This window comes from Pyrus communis, chromosome 15, assembly GCF_041283825.1.
Source record: "Pyrus communis isolate YQ-2024b chromosome 15, ASM4128382v1, whole genome shotgun sequence".
Taxonomy (NCBI): Eukaryota; Viridiplantae; Streptophyta; class Magnoliopsida; order Rosales; family Rosaceae; genus Pyrus; species Pyrus communis.
In genome coordinates, this window is record NC_142579.1 from 9,671,863 (window position 1) to 9,687,551 (window position 15,689).

At 33.5% G+C, this 15,689-nt stretch overlaps 1 protein-coding gene across 1 annotated transcript; it reads left to right on the top strand.

Moving 5' to 3' along the window:
• The first annotated feature begins 507 nt into the window (after nucleotides 1-507).
• LOC137708643 (uncharacterized) lies at nucleotides 508-2,992 on the top strand. Its single transcript, XM_068447767.2, has 2 exons — nucleotides 508-944; nucleotides 2,351-2,992. The coding sequence occupies exons 1-2, from the start codon at nucleotides 638-640 to the stop codon at nucleotides 2,701-2,703; spliced, it is 660 nt and encodes a 219-aa protein (XP_068303868.2). The 5' UTR covers nucleotides 508-637; the 3' UTR covers nucleotides 2,704-2,992.
• The last annotated feature ends 12,697 nt before the right edge of the window (nucleotides 2,993-15,689 follow it).

Here is a 15,689-nt window from a genome sequence, read left to right on the forward strand (position 1 = left end):
TGACGCTAAAACTGGAAAAATTAGAGTTTAAAATTTTAAATAATATTTTGTAAATTATATAATATAGTAGTGATGATTGAATTCGTTTTTTAATTTAAAAAAGAAGTTAAACATCTACATATTCTATGAAAGGTGGCTTAAAATTTGAGTAATGCCATATTTTGTAAATTATATAATATAGTAGTTGATGATTGAATTCGTTTTATAATTTAAAAAAGAAGTTAAACGTCCACATATTCTACGAAAGATGGCTTAAAATTTGAGTAATATTAGGAAAATTAAATTAGGAAACTAAATTTGCAAATTAAATGATATGTCATTAATAAAAATGAGCACGTCTATCAACGATTAAGTAATGAACTAATCATCAACTTACATGTCATTTAATTTCTAAAATTTAGTTTACAAATTTAATCATTTTAACATTACTCTTAAAATTTTGGTCACGTAGCATCCCCTCTTAAAATATTCCAAACTATAAATGCCTTCCAACAAACTACACGCACCACGCATTCTTCTCCCACACAGGAAAACAGAACTCAACACAGAACCTATTCTTTCTTTCTTTTCAAGTCACAAGTTTTTCTCACTTTTTCCCTTACCTTTCTCATCAACTCCCTCAAACCCCAATTCTAACATGAATGGCTTCAGAGAAGAGAACTCCTTTTGCTATTTCCACCCTAAAGAGTTGGTTGTGGGGGTCTGCTCGCTCTGCCTGACTGAGAGGCTTCTGATCTTGTCTGCCAAAAAAGGCCGCCACCACCACCGCCACCATGTTTCCTCCGTCAGAGGCGGCAGAGGCGGCAGTGGCCATAAAAACCCAAATGGCATGCACAAGAAGGCACCCATTCGCCTCCCCAAGATCTTTGCTTTCAGCTCTTTCCTCAATCGGCAGTGGAAACCTGACGACGGCTCAGATCAAGAGGCTTCCACCAGCCAAGAAGGTAAGTACTTTTTCTGGTGGGTGAGTGGTAAATTTCTTATCTTTTTAATTTTTTGCAGCTTTTAGTGGTGAAAATTATGAATTTGAACTTTGTGGTGATATAAACAATGCTTAAGGCCAAGCATTGTGCTTTGATGTTGTATGTGTGTCTTTGTTTCTTTGTTTGTTGTGGGTCTGGTTTAATATGTTGTGTAATTAGTTGTTTTTTAGGTGATAATGACAAAATTATGGCCAAAGTATAAATAAAACGGAAGATTTGGAATGCAAGACTTCATCTTCCCCCCCCCCCCCCCACTTAAGGCATAGCCAGACAATGAGCTAGTAATAATATGGTTCAAACTCGTATTTGGCGAGGATTGAACTTAAGACCTTTCACTTACAAGTGAAAAGGAATACCACAAGACGTACTAAGTGGCGGGTTTTAGGGGTTTATTCATGAAGAAGCATCCTTTTCTTTTTATTGGGGTTCATGTGGTTGTCTAATCAATTATGATTTAATTGTTTACAATTATGCGAAGAAACTATCATTAAAAGACTACAAGCAGATTAGTTTGACAATTACCTAAAAAGCTTCATCCTTTTGAACCAAGATGCATCCTTTTTCAGGTTTTAGAAGTAGATGGATGTTACCTTTATGAGGTTTTGTGCATTTACATTTGGTTCGCTTCAAAAGTAAGTGAGGGGCACTACCCCTCCAAATCTGTGTTAGTATTAGAAAAAACCCCTGTTTAGGGATATCTTAAATAATCAGCGTACTTCCATTATTATAAGCAAACTTAATTAAGTTGATATACAAAATATTAAAGTGCAAAAGCCAAACTTAATTATGTTTTAGTTCAAATTTCCTTTGTTAATCATCTTTGCTTGCACTCAACCCTCTCCCCATCCTTCCCAACCAACTAATGATAATAATAATAATAATAATAATAATAATAATAATAATAATAATAATAATAATAATGAAAGTAGAGTTTGGAGGGGATGAAAACACAGTTCTTACATTTGACTAACATATTGTGTTTGCAAATATTCTCATAAGCTAAACAGAGAATATCATCACCATTAGCCTGTTTTGAATGAACCTATATATAATTACTCCTAACTTCAAATTCACGTTGATTGCGTTCTTTTGATTGAGTTACATTTGCTTTTATTTGGTCATTGACCCTTGGAGCTTTCTCTGCCCAGTTTAATGTACTAACTCACTATTTAGCAGAAAATGGTGTGAGCACGTGTGGTTTGCATATGATTGCATGCATTTGAGGTTTGTCCTAAGAACTCGATCTGAATGAGATAGTAGGCCATTGGGGGTTTTTCTCACTACCGAAAAAGATTGTAAAAAATGTGCATGTCTGAATTTTCTTGGCAACCATGATCACATATTCGCACTGCCAATTGCTTTTGCAGACTCATTCATATCAATCAAGTTTGAAGACAATGGAGTAACCTCATGGGAGAAGAACAAAGTCTCAAAGGTCTCTCTAGATCATTGCAACATGTCCTGGAATCACAACTTCAGGAAGGAAGCCAAGGAAGCCAAGGAAACCAAGGAGGCAAGGGATACCAAGAGCGTGACAGAGTACGGGAAATCCCACATCCCGCTTAGGTGGCGGAAGAGGATTGGTCACTTGACCCAGCTCATCAGATGGAAGAGGTCCAACAAGGGCAGTGTGTGCCATGTCAGCAACAAGGTGGAGGGTGTCAAGGTAAGGAAGGGTTGGATAAGAAGCTTGACAAAGAGGAGATGGGCCATGGAATAAAGGGGGTTTGTACAGTAAGTGACACAAGTCTTTCCTCCACCGTGCTCATCTGTGGGTAGAAGCTCCAATCCATAAAGTCATATATTATTGAGAGGGGGGAGGGGGGTGGTATTAGAGTCAAAAACCCTAAAAAGTGCTTTTGTTATCTGGCTTTCAACTCTTTGGGGCTTCTTTTTTCTTTTGGTTTCTTTCATTTCGTTAAAGGAGTACAGGCTGTAAAAGGAGGGATCTTGAAATATATGTGCTTTGGTTTCACATTGTTATAAAGATGAAATTTAAATTTGTAAAAGTTCAACTCCCATCACCAAACATTTTGTAAAGCAAGACCCATGTCAGGTTCACAAAGTGGGAAACAATGGAGCAGGGGGCCCACTCTTGTGGATCTATTGTTTAATAGTTGTCTTCATGGCTAATATCATCTTGTTCCCTTGGATAAAGAACTCAAGATACAAGCGATATTAATCGAGGGAGCAGGACTTCGGATACAAGAATATATGACTTCAGGTGCGAGTACATTTCCTCAATCACTTGAGTCTTGAGCTACAAGTCCATTGAGAAACTCAAGTTGGAATTCTGAGTCCACATGGTAGGGTTCTTTACAAATAAGTGCAAAACTCCATTTCTTAATAAAGAAAAAAAAATAGAAATATATTTCGAAGAGAAGAACTTCTTGGTTTAACTTTTGTTGATCTGACTACTATTGCACCACAAGTGAGGGGTTTCTGTTTTTGTATTTTGAGTCTTCAAATATTTATTACTAATATTTTCAGTCATGGAACTAACCTAATTAAGCATTGCTGTAATTAACGTGTTCTTCACGTTGAATTAAAAATATCGTTATTGTGAGGGTTAGGGCTAGTTTGAGATTGTTGTGTTTTTTTAAAAAACTTTTGTTGTGCTTTAACAATAACCGGCTGTAAAATACGGTAGTTAAACATTTTATACACTGTATTTTTTGAATATGAAAAACAGTATAAAAGCATTTGATATTTTTTTTTTATTGTAAAAGTGAATTGTATATGATGACAAAAAAAAACCTAGTAGTGGGGGTGGTGGCGATGATAGCGGTGGCAAAGATAGTGGTGGTGGCGGCGGCGGCGGCGACAACAGTAGTGGTGGTGATGGCAGCAACAAAGGTAGAGCTATGGTGATGTGGCCAATAATGGGGGTGTGGTGCTTGGGGTGTAGAGGTACTAATGGTGGTAGGGGCAACGACAACGATGATAGTGGAGGTTATGGTTGTAATGACAATGATGGCAATGGTGGTGATGGTAGCGATGATGATAACGATAGTGGCGGCGACGGTGGAAACAATAGTGGTGATAATGGCGATGATGGCGGTTTTGATGGCAGTGGTGGTGGTTATGGTTATGGTGGTGTAAGGTTAGTGTTTGTCAGGCCCGGCCCAGGTCCAGTGCGGGCAAGGCAATCGTCCGGGGCCCAAAAAAATTAGGGGCACCAAAATTATTAGGGTGGTATATTTATATATGTTTTTATAAGAGTATAAATTTATAAAATTTGGTTTAGTGACAAAGAAATTTAACTAGAACTGGTGGTTTTGTTGTTTAAAATGAATGAGGATGTCTTAGGTTCAAAACACCATGTGTGCTTATTTACATTCCAATTTTTACAAATTTCTTTTCATAATAGTATAAATTTACAAAATTTGGCTAAATGATCAAGAAGTTTAATTAGAAGCAATGGTTTTTGTTGTTTAAAATTAACGAGAGATCCTAAGTTTGAAATGCTATGTGCATGTTTATTTTTTTTCAATTTTTTACAAATTTTTGTTTGGTTGTTAATTTATTTACTAGCTAGTAGCTATGTGGGTTGCTATTTTTAAATATCTATTCCAATTCAAGTCTAATCTTTAGCAAAGAGTAATGAGTAGACTAAATTTTTAGACTAAATTTGCAAATAATATTACGTGTCATCAAAAGATTTAATTTAATATTCATTCATTACTTATACATATCCTTAAAGACTCAAAAACATTAATATTTTTTTAGTCTTATATTGACGAGATTAGTAAAAAAAAAAAAAAAAAAAAAAAAAAAAACTCACGATTTGTACAAAAACACTTTAAAAGTTCAGATGGAAAACAAAACTCATAATCTATCTACTTGAAAACCCGAATTTTTTTAGTTTCATTCTCTTGATACAAAATAAATTAATTATTTCGTGTTTCTAAATTATTGAGTTTGAAGTGTTTTTCTAAATAATTTTATCGATGTTTTACGTGTGAAAACAAATATTTTTTTTTTACATGAAATGAGGGCACATTTTTTGATGTCGCCCTGGGCTTCAAAAATCTCTGGACCGGCCTTGATGTTTGTAGTAGTAGGTGGTGGCAGCCTATTTGTTTTTCATGGGGTAAATGAGGGTAACAATGTCATTTCAAAAAACTAATGAGAGTATTACAGGAACTGAAAATATTCATCACAGGCTCATATCCGTTTTTTATTAAAGCAACTTATGTCACATCCCGGCCCGATGCGAATCACTTTCCGGGCCTGCTCCACCACCGTAGCATGATATTGTCCGCTTTGGGCTTACCATTCCCTCACGATTTTGTTTTTGGGAACTCACACGAGCAACTTCCTAGTGGGTCACCCCTTCTCGCTTAACTTCGAAGTTCCTACGGAACCCGAAGCCAGTGAGCTCCCAAAAGGCCTCGTGCTAGGTAGGGATGAGAATATACATATAAGGATCACACCCCTGGGCGATGCGGGATGTCACAATCCACCCCCCTTAGGGGCCCAATGTCCTCGTCAACACACCACGACCAGGGTTAGGCTTTGATACCAAATTGTTACATCCTGGCCCGGGGCAAATCACTTCCCAGGCCCGCTCCACCACCGTAGCACGATATTGTCCACTTTGGGTTTACCATTCCCTAATGGTTTTGTTTTTGGGAACTCACACGAGCAACTTCCCAGTGGGTCACCCATCATGGGATTGCTCAAGCCCCCTTCTCGCTTAACTTCGGAGTTCCTACGGAACCCGAAGCCAGTGAGCTCCCAAAAGGCCTCGTGCTAGGTAGAGATGAGAATATACATATAAGGATCACTTCCCTGGGCGATGTGGGATGTCACAACTTACATGCTGCTTTTAAAAGCTGCTATTCGTAAGCCATTCCTGTTAAAATATACTTTAAAGTGAATTAGTTTTTGACAAAAAAAAAAAAACATAATATCAAACCGGCCCTATTTCTTCATGTGCAAGTCATCATCCATGTGAAGTACCTGGCAAGAAGGATTAGGCCAAATTTCTTCACTTGTCTCTTCCGTTGGTTCAATTCGTCCCAAGTTTATGGCTTTGCACAAAGCCATGGACCATTGATCTTTGTTTAGACTTAGGACCACATTTTAGGTTTTGAAAAGTTGCTCTAGTGGTGGATGAAAACGAGTAGACATGGATCTTCACCCAACTTCTTTAATAATCAGAGGTATCATTTGAGTCGGATTGAAATAAACATGACACGAATATAATATAATTTGAATCGAATTGATATAAATATGACAAAAAATAATATAATTTATATTTAAATTGTCTAATATACATTCTAGAAAGAGGCTTACTAGACATGATATGGTATATATGTGTTATAGATATGATCTGAGGCGTACAATTTAAGTATCGCTTGGATTACAAGCGTCCATCAAAGCCTACGTTCCTACAATTTAGATTTTCATGTTTCATGATAACCCTCTTAGGCTTTTCCTCAAAGTATTTAGACATATTTTTCACTAAGCGGTAAGACACATGACATTATTGCTCACAAACCCTAGCCAACATTCAACAAGAAATATATGGTTAGGTTGTCCGACCATGTCATTCATAGGGCACCTCTTACAAAAGCACAATACTTCCTATATTTTGCTCCCACCTGACCTTAACTAGCCCCACTGAACGTGAAAGTTGCCATAATCAAATATGTTTCCGAAGTTTCTCTGCATACCATCAACCTAGTCTTTTGAGAATAGTACTAAACCAAGGAACTCTTTCGTTGAACCATAATATGTGATCCTAAGTTCGAATCCTTACAATTGCACTATTGTTGAGTAAGTTGAATTTGAATAGTGGTAAGCTAAATCGATTTCATCCCTAAATTCGAAACTCTCTCTCGTTTTGTATTGCAGGGATAATTTTTTCAATTTAGCACATTTGATTGTTCTTAGGGAGATCACTAGTCATGTTCATCTTTTTTTCTCTGATTTCTTAGCCTCGGAAAAGATTCTGCCCATTTAAACTAATTGTTTGTATTCTGACCTCCCAAATCATGTTTATCATTGCCACGTTTCTGTTTATGAGAAATAAGAGCTGATTAATATATATATATATATATATATATATGTATATATATATATGTATGTATGTATGTATGTATGTATGTATGTATGTATGTATATAGAGGAAAAGCTATTAATTAAAAGTGCATTGATGAGTCCATATTATACCATATACTTTAATCTTAGTTATAATTTATTAGTTATTTTGGTAGAATTTTGATACTTTGTTATGTATTTTCAATGTAGGACATTTGACTTCCTCTGAGTAAAGAGTGATCAAACGGTTGAATTTTTTAGTGATTCTAAGGAGTTCGTAAGTCTTTCAAGATGACTGTGTCAAATTTATAGATTTTTCTACCAAGTTGTTTGACCGTGGTAATGAAATAAAGATCCAGCGCGTAGCTTTCCCAGATTGACATTTCTGGACATTTTGGGTATTTTGAAAGTCAAGATGGCATAATTTAAGGAAGATTCCTTTTGAGGATTTGTAGGGGACGTCTTCAGCTTTCAAAAGGGCCCCTTTGGGACAAAATTGGAGTTGATTTGGTTGGTCTAAAGTCTGATTTTCTGAGAAGTCCGAATTTCAGTTTAAATAGAAAACCTTTTATTTTTTAGTTTTCTTATTCTATTATGTTTCCTATTTTTTAAAAGACCTTTTCTAGGTAGGATTTTATTTTGTAGTGGTATAAATAAGACTTTTTTGCCATTAGGGTTTTTGGGAGGAAAAAAGGAGGAGGAAAAAAAGAGGAGGAAAAAGGGGAGAACACATGCATTACTTAGAGAGCTTTTGACGATTCAAATTTATTTTTAAGGTGTTTTCTATCCACATTCTTAATAATATTTTGTTTTATGGTTGTTGGTAATGAGTTCGTTTGCCAGGACGAGGCCACGAGCCTTAACAAGAATATGTAGTTTCTTTTTAATTTCCTTATGAATTTATGCATGCAAGTTTTGAATTATCAATCACCGGTTTAAACTATCTAATTGTCTTGATGATTGGCCACCATTAGGATATTTAGAAAAGTAATTTGATTCAATTTTGACGAAGGACTGTCCCTGAAATTGACCAAGGCTTCTTGTGGTTAATATGTGTAATTTCTTAGGATGGACAACACGTCTTAAGGGTTATATGGTTTTTCAAAAAGATTTCACAAAACTTCATGAGTCTTGCATGTTCACATTCGATCTGGACACCACAGACGAGTTGCACGTTAGATATATGTTCTATGTTGGAGGTTCCAAGTAGGTCATACTTTAGGAAAACCTAACATTCAAAGATGCATGTGTAAGTTATAAGTAATTGGAAGAACCACGTAGGATTGTTAAGGTGACGGTGGAACTCTGGTGCTCAAATTTATTTTCAAAACTATTTTCTTTTGTTTCCTTTACTTTGCCAATTTATTTAAAGGAAAACTAACCAAAAAAGCTTGAAAACTTTAACTTTTAACCAAAAACCATATTAGAAGTTTATTTAATGGTTAGTACAACGCCCATTTTTATATCAGCCCAAATAAAATAGCCCAAACAAAATAACATGGTGATTTGTCAAATTTACCCTGAACGGATTTGGTTAACCTAACTTAACTATTCTGTTAGATTACTTATTGGAACCTATAAATTAATTGAATTTTAATTTTTGCAGAACAGTTTCCGAGAGTTTGGTTGAGTGGTTTGAGTAATGCTTGCCGACGAATGTTGAAAACACATTTCGAAATTGTGATCGTCGTTGCTCTTCGTCCCTGTTAAGAGGATTTTTCCGAAAAAAACCTTTGTTTCAGAACAGATTCGCAGTGATTGCGTATTTTGAGATTCTATCAAATCGTTGTCATCGGTGTTGTTCGTTGTGCTTGAATATTTTCACCGGAGTGATCATTTTTCATATTTGGTTAGATTTTCATTTGGAGGTAATTGACATTGTTTTTGCAGTTTTGAATTTGGTTTTTTCTTTTTTTCTTTTTGAATTTGAATTCGATTTTGAATTCGTTTTTGCATGTAATATGGTTATCTTTTTATTTGACTTATATATTGTTGTTGATTTGTTTTCAGATTAGCAGCTTGATTCTGGTTTGTGAAATTTTCAGTTAGGAGTTTCTTATTTCGAAGAATCTCAGGTAAGTTTTGATTTGTTTTGTTTTTTATTTTTTTTATATTGTATGTTGTTCATCTTGATTTTGTTTTCATTTTTCAGATATTTATTATGAATTAATTCGTGTTCATCACATTTGATGTTGTTAACATTTTTCAGAAATAGTGTTATTTTTTTATAAAACAGTGGATATTTCAGTTTACTTTTCGTTTTTGTGATTGTTGTGTTTTATAAATAGTGTAATTTTTGTTCACTTTATATGTATATTGTTTAACTAATAGGTGTTTATCACATTTGATGTTTTTAACATTTTTCAGAAATAGTGTTCTTTTTTTACGAAATAGTGGATATTTCAGTTTACTTTTCATTTTTGTGATTGTTGTGTTTTATAAATAGTGTAATTTTTGTTCACTTTATATGTATATTGTTTAACTAATAGGTGTTCATCACATTTGATGTTTTTAACATTTTTCAGAAATAGTATTCTTTTTTTACGAAACAATGGATATTCCAGTTTACTTTTTGTTTTTGTAATTGTTGTGTTTTATAAATAGTGTTATTTTTGTTCTCTTTATATGCATATTCTTTAACTAATAGGTACTTATTTGTTTTACAAAGATTGGAATTTAGATTTGCAACAGATGAATAAGCAGTTGTTGTTGCTTTTACATTTTGTTGTTGTTTATTGTTATGTGCATAAAAGATTGTGTATTGATTTGAATTATTTTGTTTTTTTGTTTTTGTTTAATAGTTATGGAGAATGGTAAACTAGCTCGGTTTACATATGGTGGTTTATGTGTTGTTAGTTTTATTTCATCAAGTTCCACCTTCAATCAGATTTGCATTGATCTTTGTTCTAGGTTTAAGGGTTTGAGAGTTGGTTGTTTTGAGTTGCGATATGCTTTGAATGAAGATCCTAATTGCGTGTTAGATTGTGTTGCCGATGTTCTGAACATGTTGATGGTTCTTGATGTTGTTGGGAAATCCATTGTAGAAATATTGGTTGTGGATAAATGTCATGGTTCCATTGTTCAGTTACCTACAGAAAGTACATCTTCTTGCCGTACATCAGACTCTATGATTGTTGCTAGGGAAAACGATCATTTAGGGAAGTATGGCTCTCATGGTGTGCACAATTATATGTCATGTGAATAGGATAATTACATAGAATCTGAAGGGCAAGTCTTTAGGGGAGGTTGTGTTGATTTCCGAGATAAGTTGAAGAAGTTTTATGTTGAATGTGGTTTTGAATTGCAGTATTTGAAGAATGATACAAAACGTATTAATGTGGAGTGTTCTAGGAAGGAATTTGATGGTTGTCTTTGGCGTGTGTATGCATCCAAGTGTGATATTAATGACTTTTTTGTTATTCGGAAGTTGCATAATATGCATACATGCAAAGGTATGATTCGAAAGAAGAAAAACAAAGTTGTTGGACGACAGTTTGTTGCTTCTCTCATCAAGGATAAGGTTCAGTCAAATCCTCTTATTAAACCGAAGGAGATCATTTCAAACTTAAAACAATTTTATGGATTAGATATTGATTATTCTACTGCATACTTTGGCAAACAGAGAGCAATTTTTGAGTTAAATGGTGATGATGTTGATGCTTATAAGTTCTTGCCTTGGTATGTTGATGCTTATAAGTTCTTCGTTTGTTTATTGCTTATGATGCATGGATAAAAGGTTTCATGTTTTGTCGCCTAATGTTATTCATTGATGGTACTTTTATCAAGAGCAAATACAAGGGAACACTTCTATCTTGCTTTGCAAAAAATGGCAACGATGGTGAGTTAATAATTTCAGACTTTTATATTTGATATTTTTTGTTTCGTTTTCTTACTATGCAAAAGAAACATATCCAGAACTAGTTGAAGAACAGTTTAAGAAATAGTTCAATTAGTCTCATAAATAGGTGATACGTAACTGTATGTGTTTCTTTTTGTTGTGCATTGGTCTTTGATTTTATGTTCAAATAAAGGGAAAAAATTGCAGAAGTAGTTCAATTAGAGTTTAATAAATAGTTGAATTACAGTTTCAAAAGTAGTTGACATTTGACAATGCATTTCACTTATGTTGTGCAGAGATTTTTTAGGCTGCTTATGCTATAGTTGATTCAGAAACGATAGCAAATTGGACATGGTTCTTTACAATATTATCTGGTATTTTGAGGCCTCAAGGGAGGGTGATCACATTTATGTCGGATAGACATGAAGGTATTTTAAAGATCATTCGAGAATTATTTCCCGAGTGTCCACATACATTTTGTATTGTTCATTTGAAACAGAATGTGAGTACTTTATTTCCAAAGGTTGCTGGTGAAGGACTAAAGAAGAAAATGATGAATATGTTGGCAAATTGTGCATACGCATGTACTCCATCTGACTTTGATGATTGCATGGCGGAATTCAAGGATAATGGGCAAGGGCATGTGAAGAATTTTTTGTGTGATTTGCCAAAAGAGAACTATGCTATTGCTTATTTTCCTGGTAAGAGATGGGGATTGATGAGCAATGCACTTTCAGAATCTTTTAATGTTATGGTGTCAAATAGTCATTTTATGCCATTTTTGGATGTTCTTGAAGACATTAAAGTTTGGTTGATGGGTAGTATGGCTGAGAAGAGAATATTTGATCAATATTCATACGATTTTGTGTCCAAAGAAAGAAAATGAGATGAAATTGATGTTGAAGGAAGGCATGCATTGGAGGATTAGTCGTTCTGATGTGGATGTTTTTGAAGTTAGGACGGAGTGAAATCGGTTTGTTGTTTGTCTGGATGATAGGAAATGTTCTTGTGTGCAATGGCAGCATAATTGTTTTCCATGTTCTCATGCTTTGCAGGTGTTGCAACATGATAATCGTGATGTTTTTTATTACATTGATGATTACTGGAAAGCAAGCTTTTATCAGAAAACATATCAGTTTATCATGCATCCATTTTTAGATTTGGAAAAGCCGAATGTGGATACTATCATAAATGGTGTGAGCCCTCCAATTACAAAGATTCCGTCTGGAAGACCAAAGAACATTAGGATCAAATCTGCTGGGGAAATCAGTGGGAGTAAGAAGACTGTTACTTGTAGTAGGTGTGGATGTTTAGGACATAACAAGGTTTCATGTAAAGTTGTTATACAAGACGGTTGATTCTTTTTCTTTTTTGTTTTGAGAGATGGGAGTTTTTGGTGATATGTAACAGATTTTCATTTTGGATATTTTTTATTTTGTTTCAATTGGTGTTTGGGAGTATGTAATTGTTGATTTGGAATTATGTTCGAGTAATAAATATGAATTCAATGTTAGTATTTCCAATTTTACGAAATAGTATGTTGAGTTTGATAAATAGTGAATACATATGTAAGTTTATAGCTTTGTGGTTTCAATATCTGTTTTGTAACTTGTATGTAAGTATATGTGTGTTGCATTTAAAGTTTTAAAGTGAATACAAGGCCTTTCGCAGGAGGCCAGTATGTTGGTTTTCATTCTTGATCTAGTTAATATTCCATTTTAGGTAAGAGAAAATGAAAAAAAAAAACCACACTATTTATCAATGTGAACTAAAAAAACACACTTTTTTACTAAAGCAAACTGTACTATTTATCAAAGTGAACTAGAAAACCACACAAAGCAAACTGAACTATTTATCAATGTGACTTAAAATACCACGCAAAGCAAATTGAACTATTTATCAATGTGACCTAGAAGACCACGCAAAGCAAATTGAACTATGTATCAAAGTGAACTAGAAAACCACACTTTTTTACTAAAGCAAACTGAACTATTTATCAAAATAGATTAAAATTTAGATTAATTCATGAAACATATATATATATATATATGTATATATAGAGTTATGTCAAGCATGTTTGACAATGACATTTGTAAATCATAGCAAAAGTTTTCTTGAACCTTAAAAATTACATCCTCATCAAAATTACATAAATGCGTATTTTTTATTGTTGATTCTAATGTCCAATACTTGTTAGCTGTTGTGAGATTTTGATATATGCTACTTGTTCCCTTGTCCAGCTGAAATTTGTCCAGCTGAAATCATGGTTCATCAAATCCATAAGGATATCTTTCCTTGCCTTCATTACTTGGTAATCTTTGATACGTCCTTGAACCTTCCGGTTAGTTGAGAGCTGGTCAATGAAGCTCATCATGTATAAGACACAATCTAATCTGATATACAAAGAAATTCAAGTGAATGATTATGAGTATTAAAATGAAATGAAGTGTGTGGTATAGACTATAGAGTAGTTGTTTAATAAAGAAACTATTTCCATAACTGTATCAACTTATTCGTAGTGTTTCTGAAACTATCTTAAGCACAAAGTGTGTGTGAGTGTGTATATATATATAACTAAAATGCTTTTAATTTTTTTAACGTACGATGTTGGTTTCTGTTGTGCACATCTTCTGTCTTCTTTCACTTGGAATTCAAATTCACTTTTGATGGAATTGATTTTCTTCATTGTGGCTTGAGTTGAATCCATAACATTTGAATTGCTTGTTGATTTTCTTGCTTTATCGAGCCAATATTGAACAAAGTGGCCCTGCAAAAATTTATAATGTAATAATAAGATGCTTGTTTTCTATAAATATGACAGATTTTTTGGTTGTGCGTTTTTGCTTACCACTATTGCTGCATTTTCCCAGTAGCAATCAAAGTCCAGATCTTCATCTGTTGTGCTTTGTCGAAGAGAATTGTAATGAATCATTTCTGCATTTTTTGTGTCCAAAACTACCAAAGAGAAATGGTTGTAATGAAACAATGGGAAGAAAATCTTTGATACTTTCCATATTGGTCCATCAATTGGTTGTAGAGGTTTTCCTTGTTTCGCATAGTTGTTTCATTAGTTTTCCTCAATTTGAAAAGGAAGTGTCAAAATGTAAGCATCTGAAAAGTTGTAATATAGTTCTTATTCTTATAATAACTCAAAGAGTAAGGCATGTAAAGTTGATTGGCTTCATACTAAACTTTACTTCTTTTTCATTTTTATATGGCTTCTTTAGATATGTAATGGTGTTGGGCCCCTAGGGCACAAAAACCTTGCCCACCTGAGCTTGGGGTTTTGTTTGTTATCTTGGTTATGAATGTTCTAAAACTCATGCTAGTGTAATAAAATCCTCATTAGGAATGTCATCATATTGACCATGTTTATTTTGTCATCTTCTGTCTTTAAGTATATTGTTCAGTCCATTTGCATAACTATTCTTGTGATTCACAATTATAGTTGCAATTTGAGCTCTTTTGGCAAATACTTCATCCTTCTCAAAGGTGGCTTCTACTGGTTTGCCTTCTTGCACTTGGTTTGCAAATTGAATGACAAATACACCACAATTCAATCTACATTTTTTTTTTTGGAAAAACAAATAAGTATGACAGATAATGAGATCATATTATAACATGTGATGACATATTAAAAGAGAAAAATGAAACTATTTCTGAAACTGGATCATGACACTATTTTGCATACTGTAAATTTATACCATATTTTTCGCATAATGATTCTGTTTTTTGTTTTTGTGTTTTATTTTGCATATAATTTAATTATATCACAGATAAGTACCAAAAGAAAATGGAACTATTTCTTGTTTGTAACACTGTTTTGCAAACTGGAACTATATCTGAAACTATATTATGACACTATTTTGCAAAGTCTAAATTTATATTATATTTTCCTAGAATGATTTCGTTTTCTGTTTTCTGTGTCTCATTTCTATATATTTGTAGTTAGATGACATATTTACTGAAAAAATGAACTATTTGTTGATTTGTAATACTGTTTTGTAAAGAGTAAAGAGTGAAAAATTAACTATTTCTGAAACATGTTATGACATTATTTTGCAAACTGCAAACTATTTTTCAAGTATGAGTCTTGTGTTTGTATATATGATTTTCATGGTCCTTATGTGTTTGGAATAAATAAATTTGATTGAAAAATATAGAGATCAACTTGTTTGTACTTATGAGTCCTCCTTTTGTTGTGCACAAGTTAAGCATCTTTGAATTTCTATTGTGAGGTTGTTGTCACCTTTGAAATCTTTGTAAATTTCTTCTATTTTGTCTCTCTGCCAAAACAAATTAAAATAACATAAAAAAAGAAAAGAAATTGTATTATGAAGTTTGATTTTTCCTATCAGCATAAGAATACAGTTTGTAATTGAGTTATGGTTTTGTTCTTACCACTTGCACATCATGATCAAAGTATTGGTCTGTATACCCATGTATCCTTGGTAGTTTGGAATTGTAGTGTCATTTTTCCATCTTTAATGTCCCAAACTACCAAGCTAAAGTGGAAGTAATGCTTGATCAGTATGAAGACCTTTCCAACTTTATCCAGATTATCTTGTAAGACTATCTTCAATGTTTGGTCACTATGCTCCTGATCATTGTTGCTTATTTCTATCTCCATGTCATTCTGAACAACAACACACATTTATTTATCAATCTTAATTAATAAGTAACACTAATTCTTAAACTGAACCAAAACACTTAACACTATTTATGAAAGTTAATTAAATTTACAAAATATTTATTAAATCGAACAAACACAAATTTTTGTAAACAAAATTGTTTGGCACTTACAAAGATGAATGAAGGAA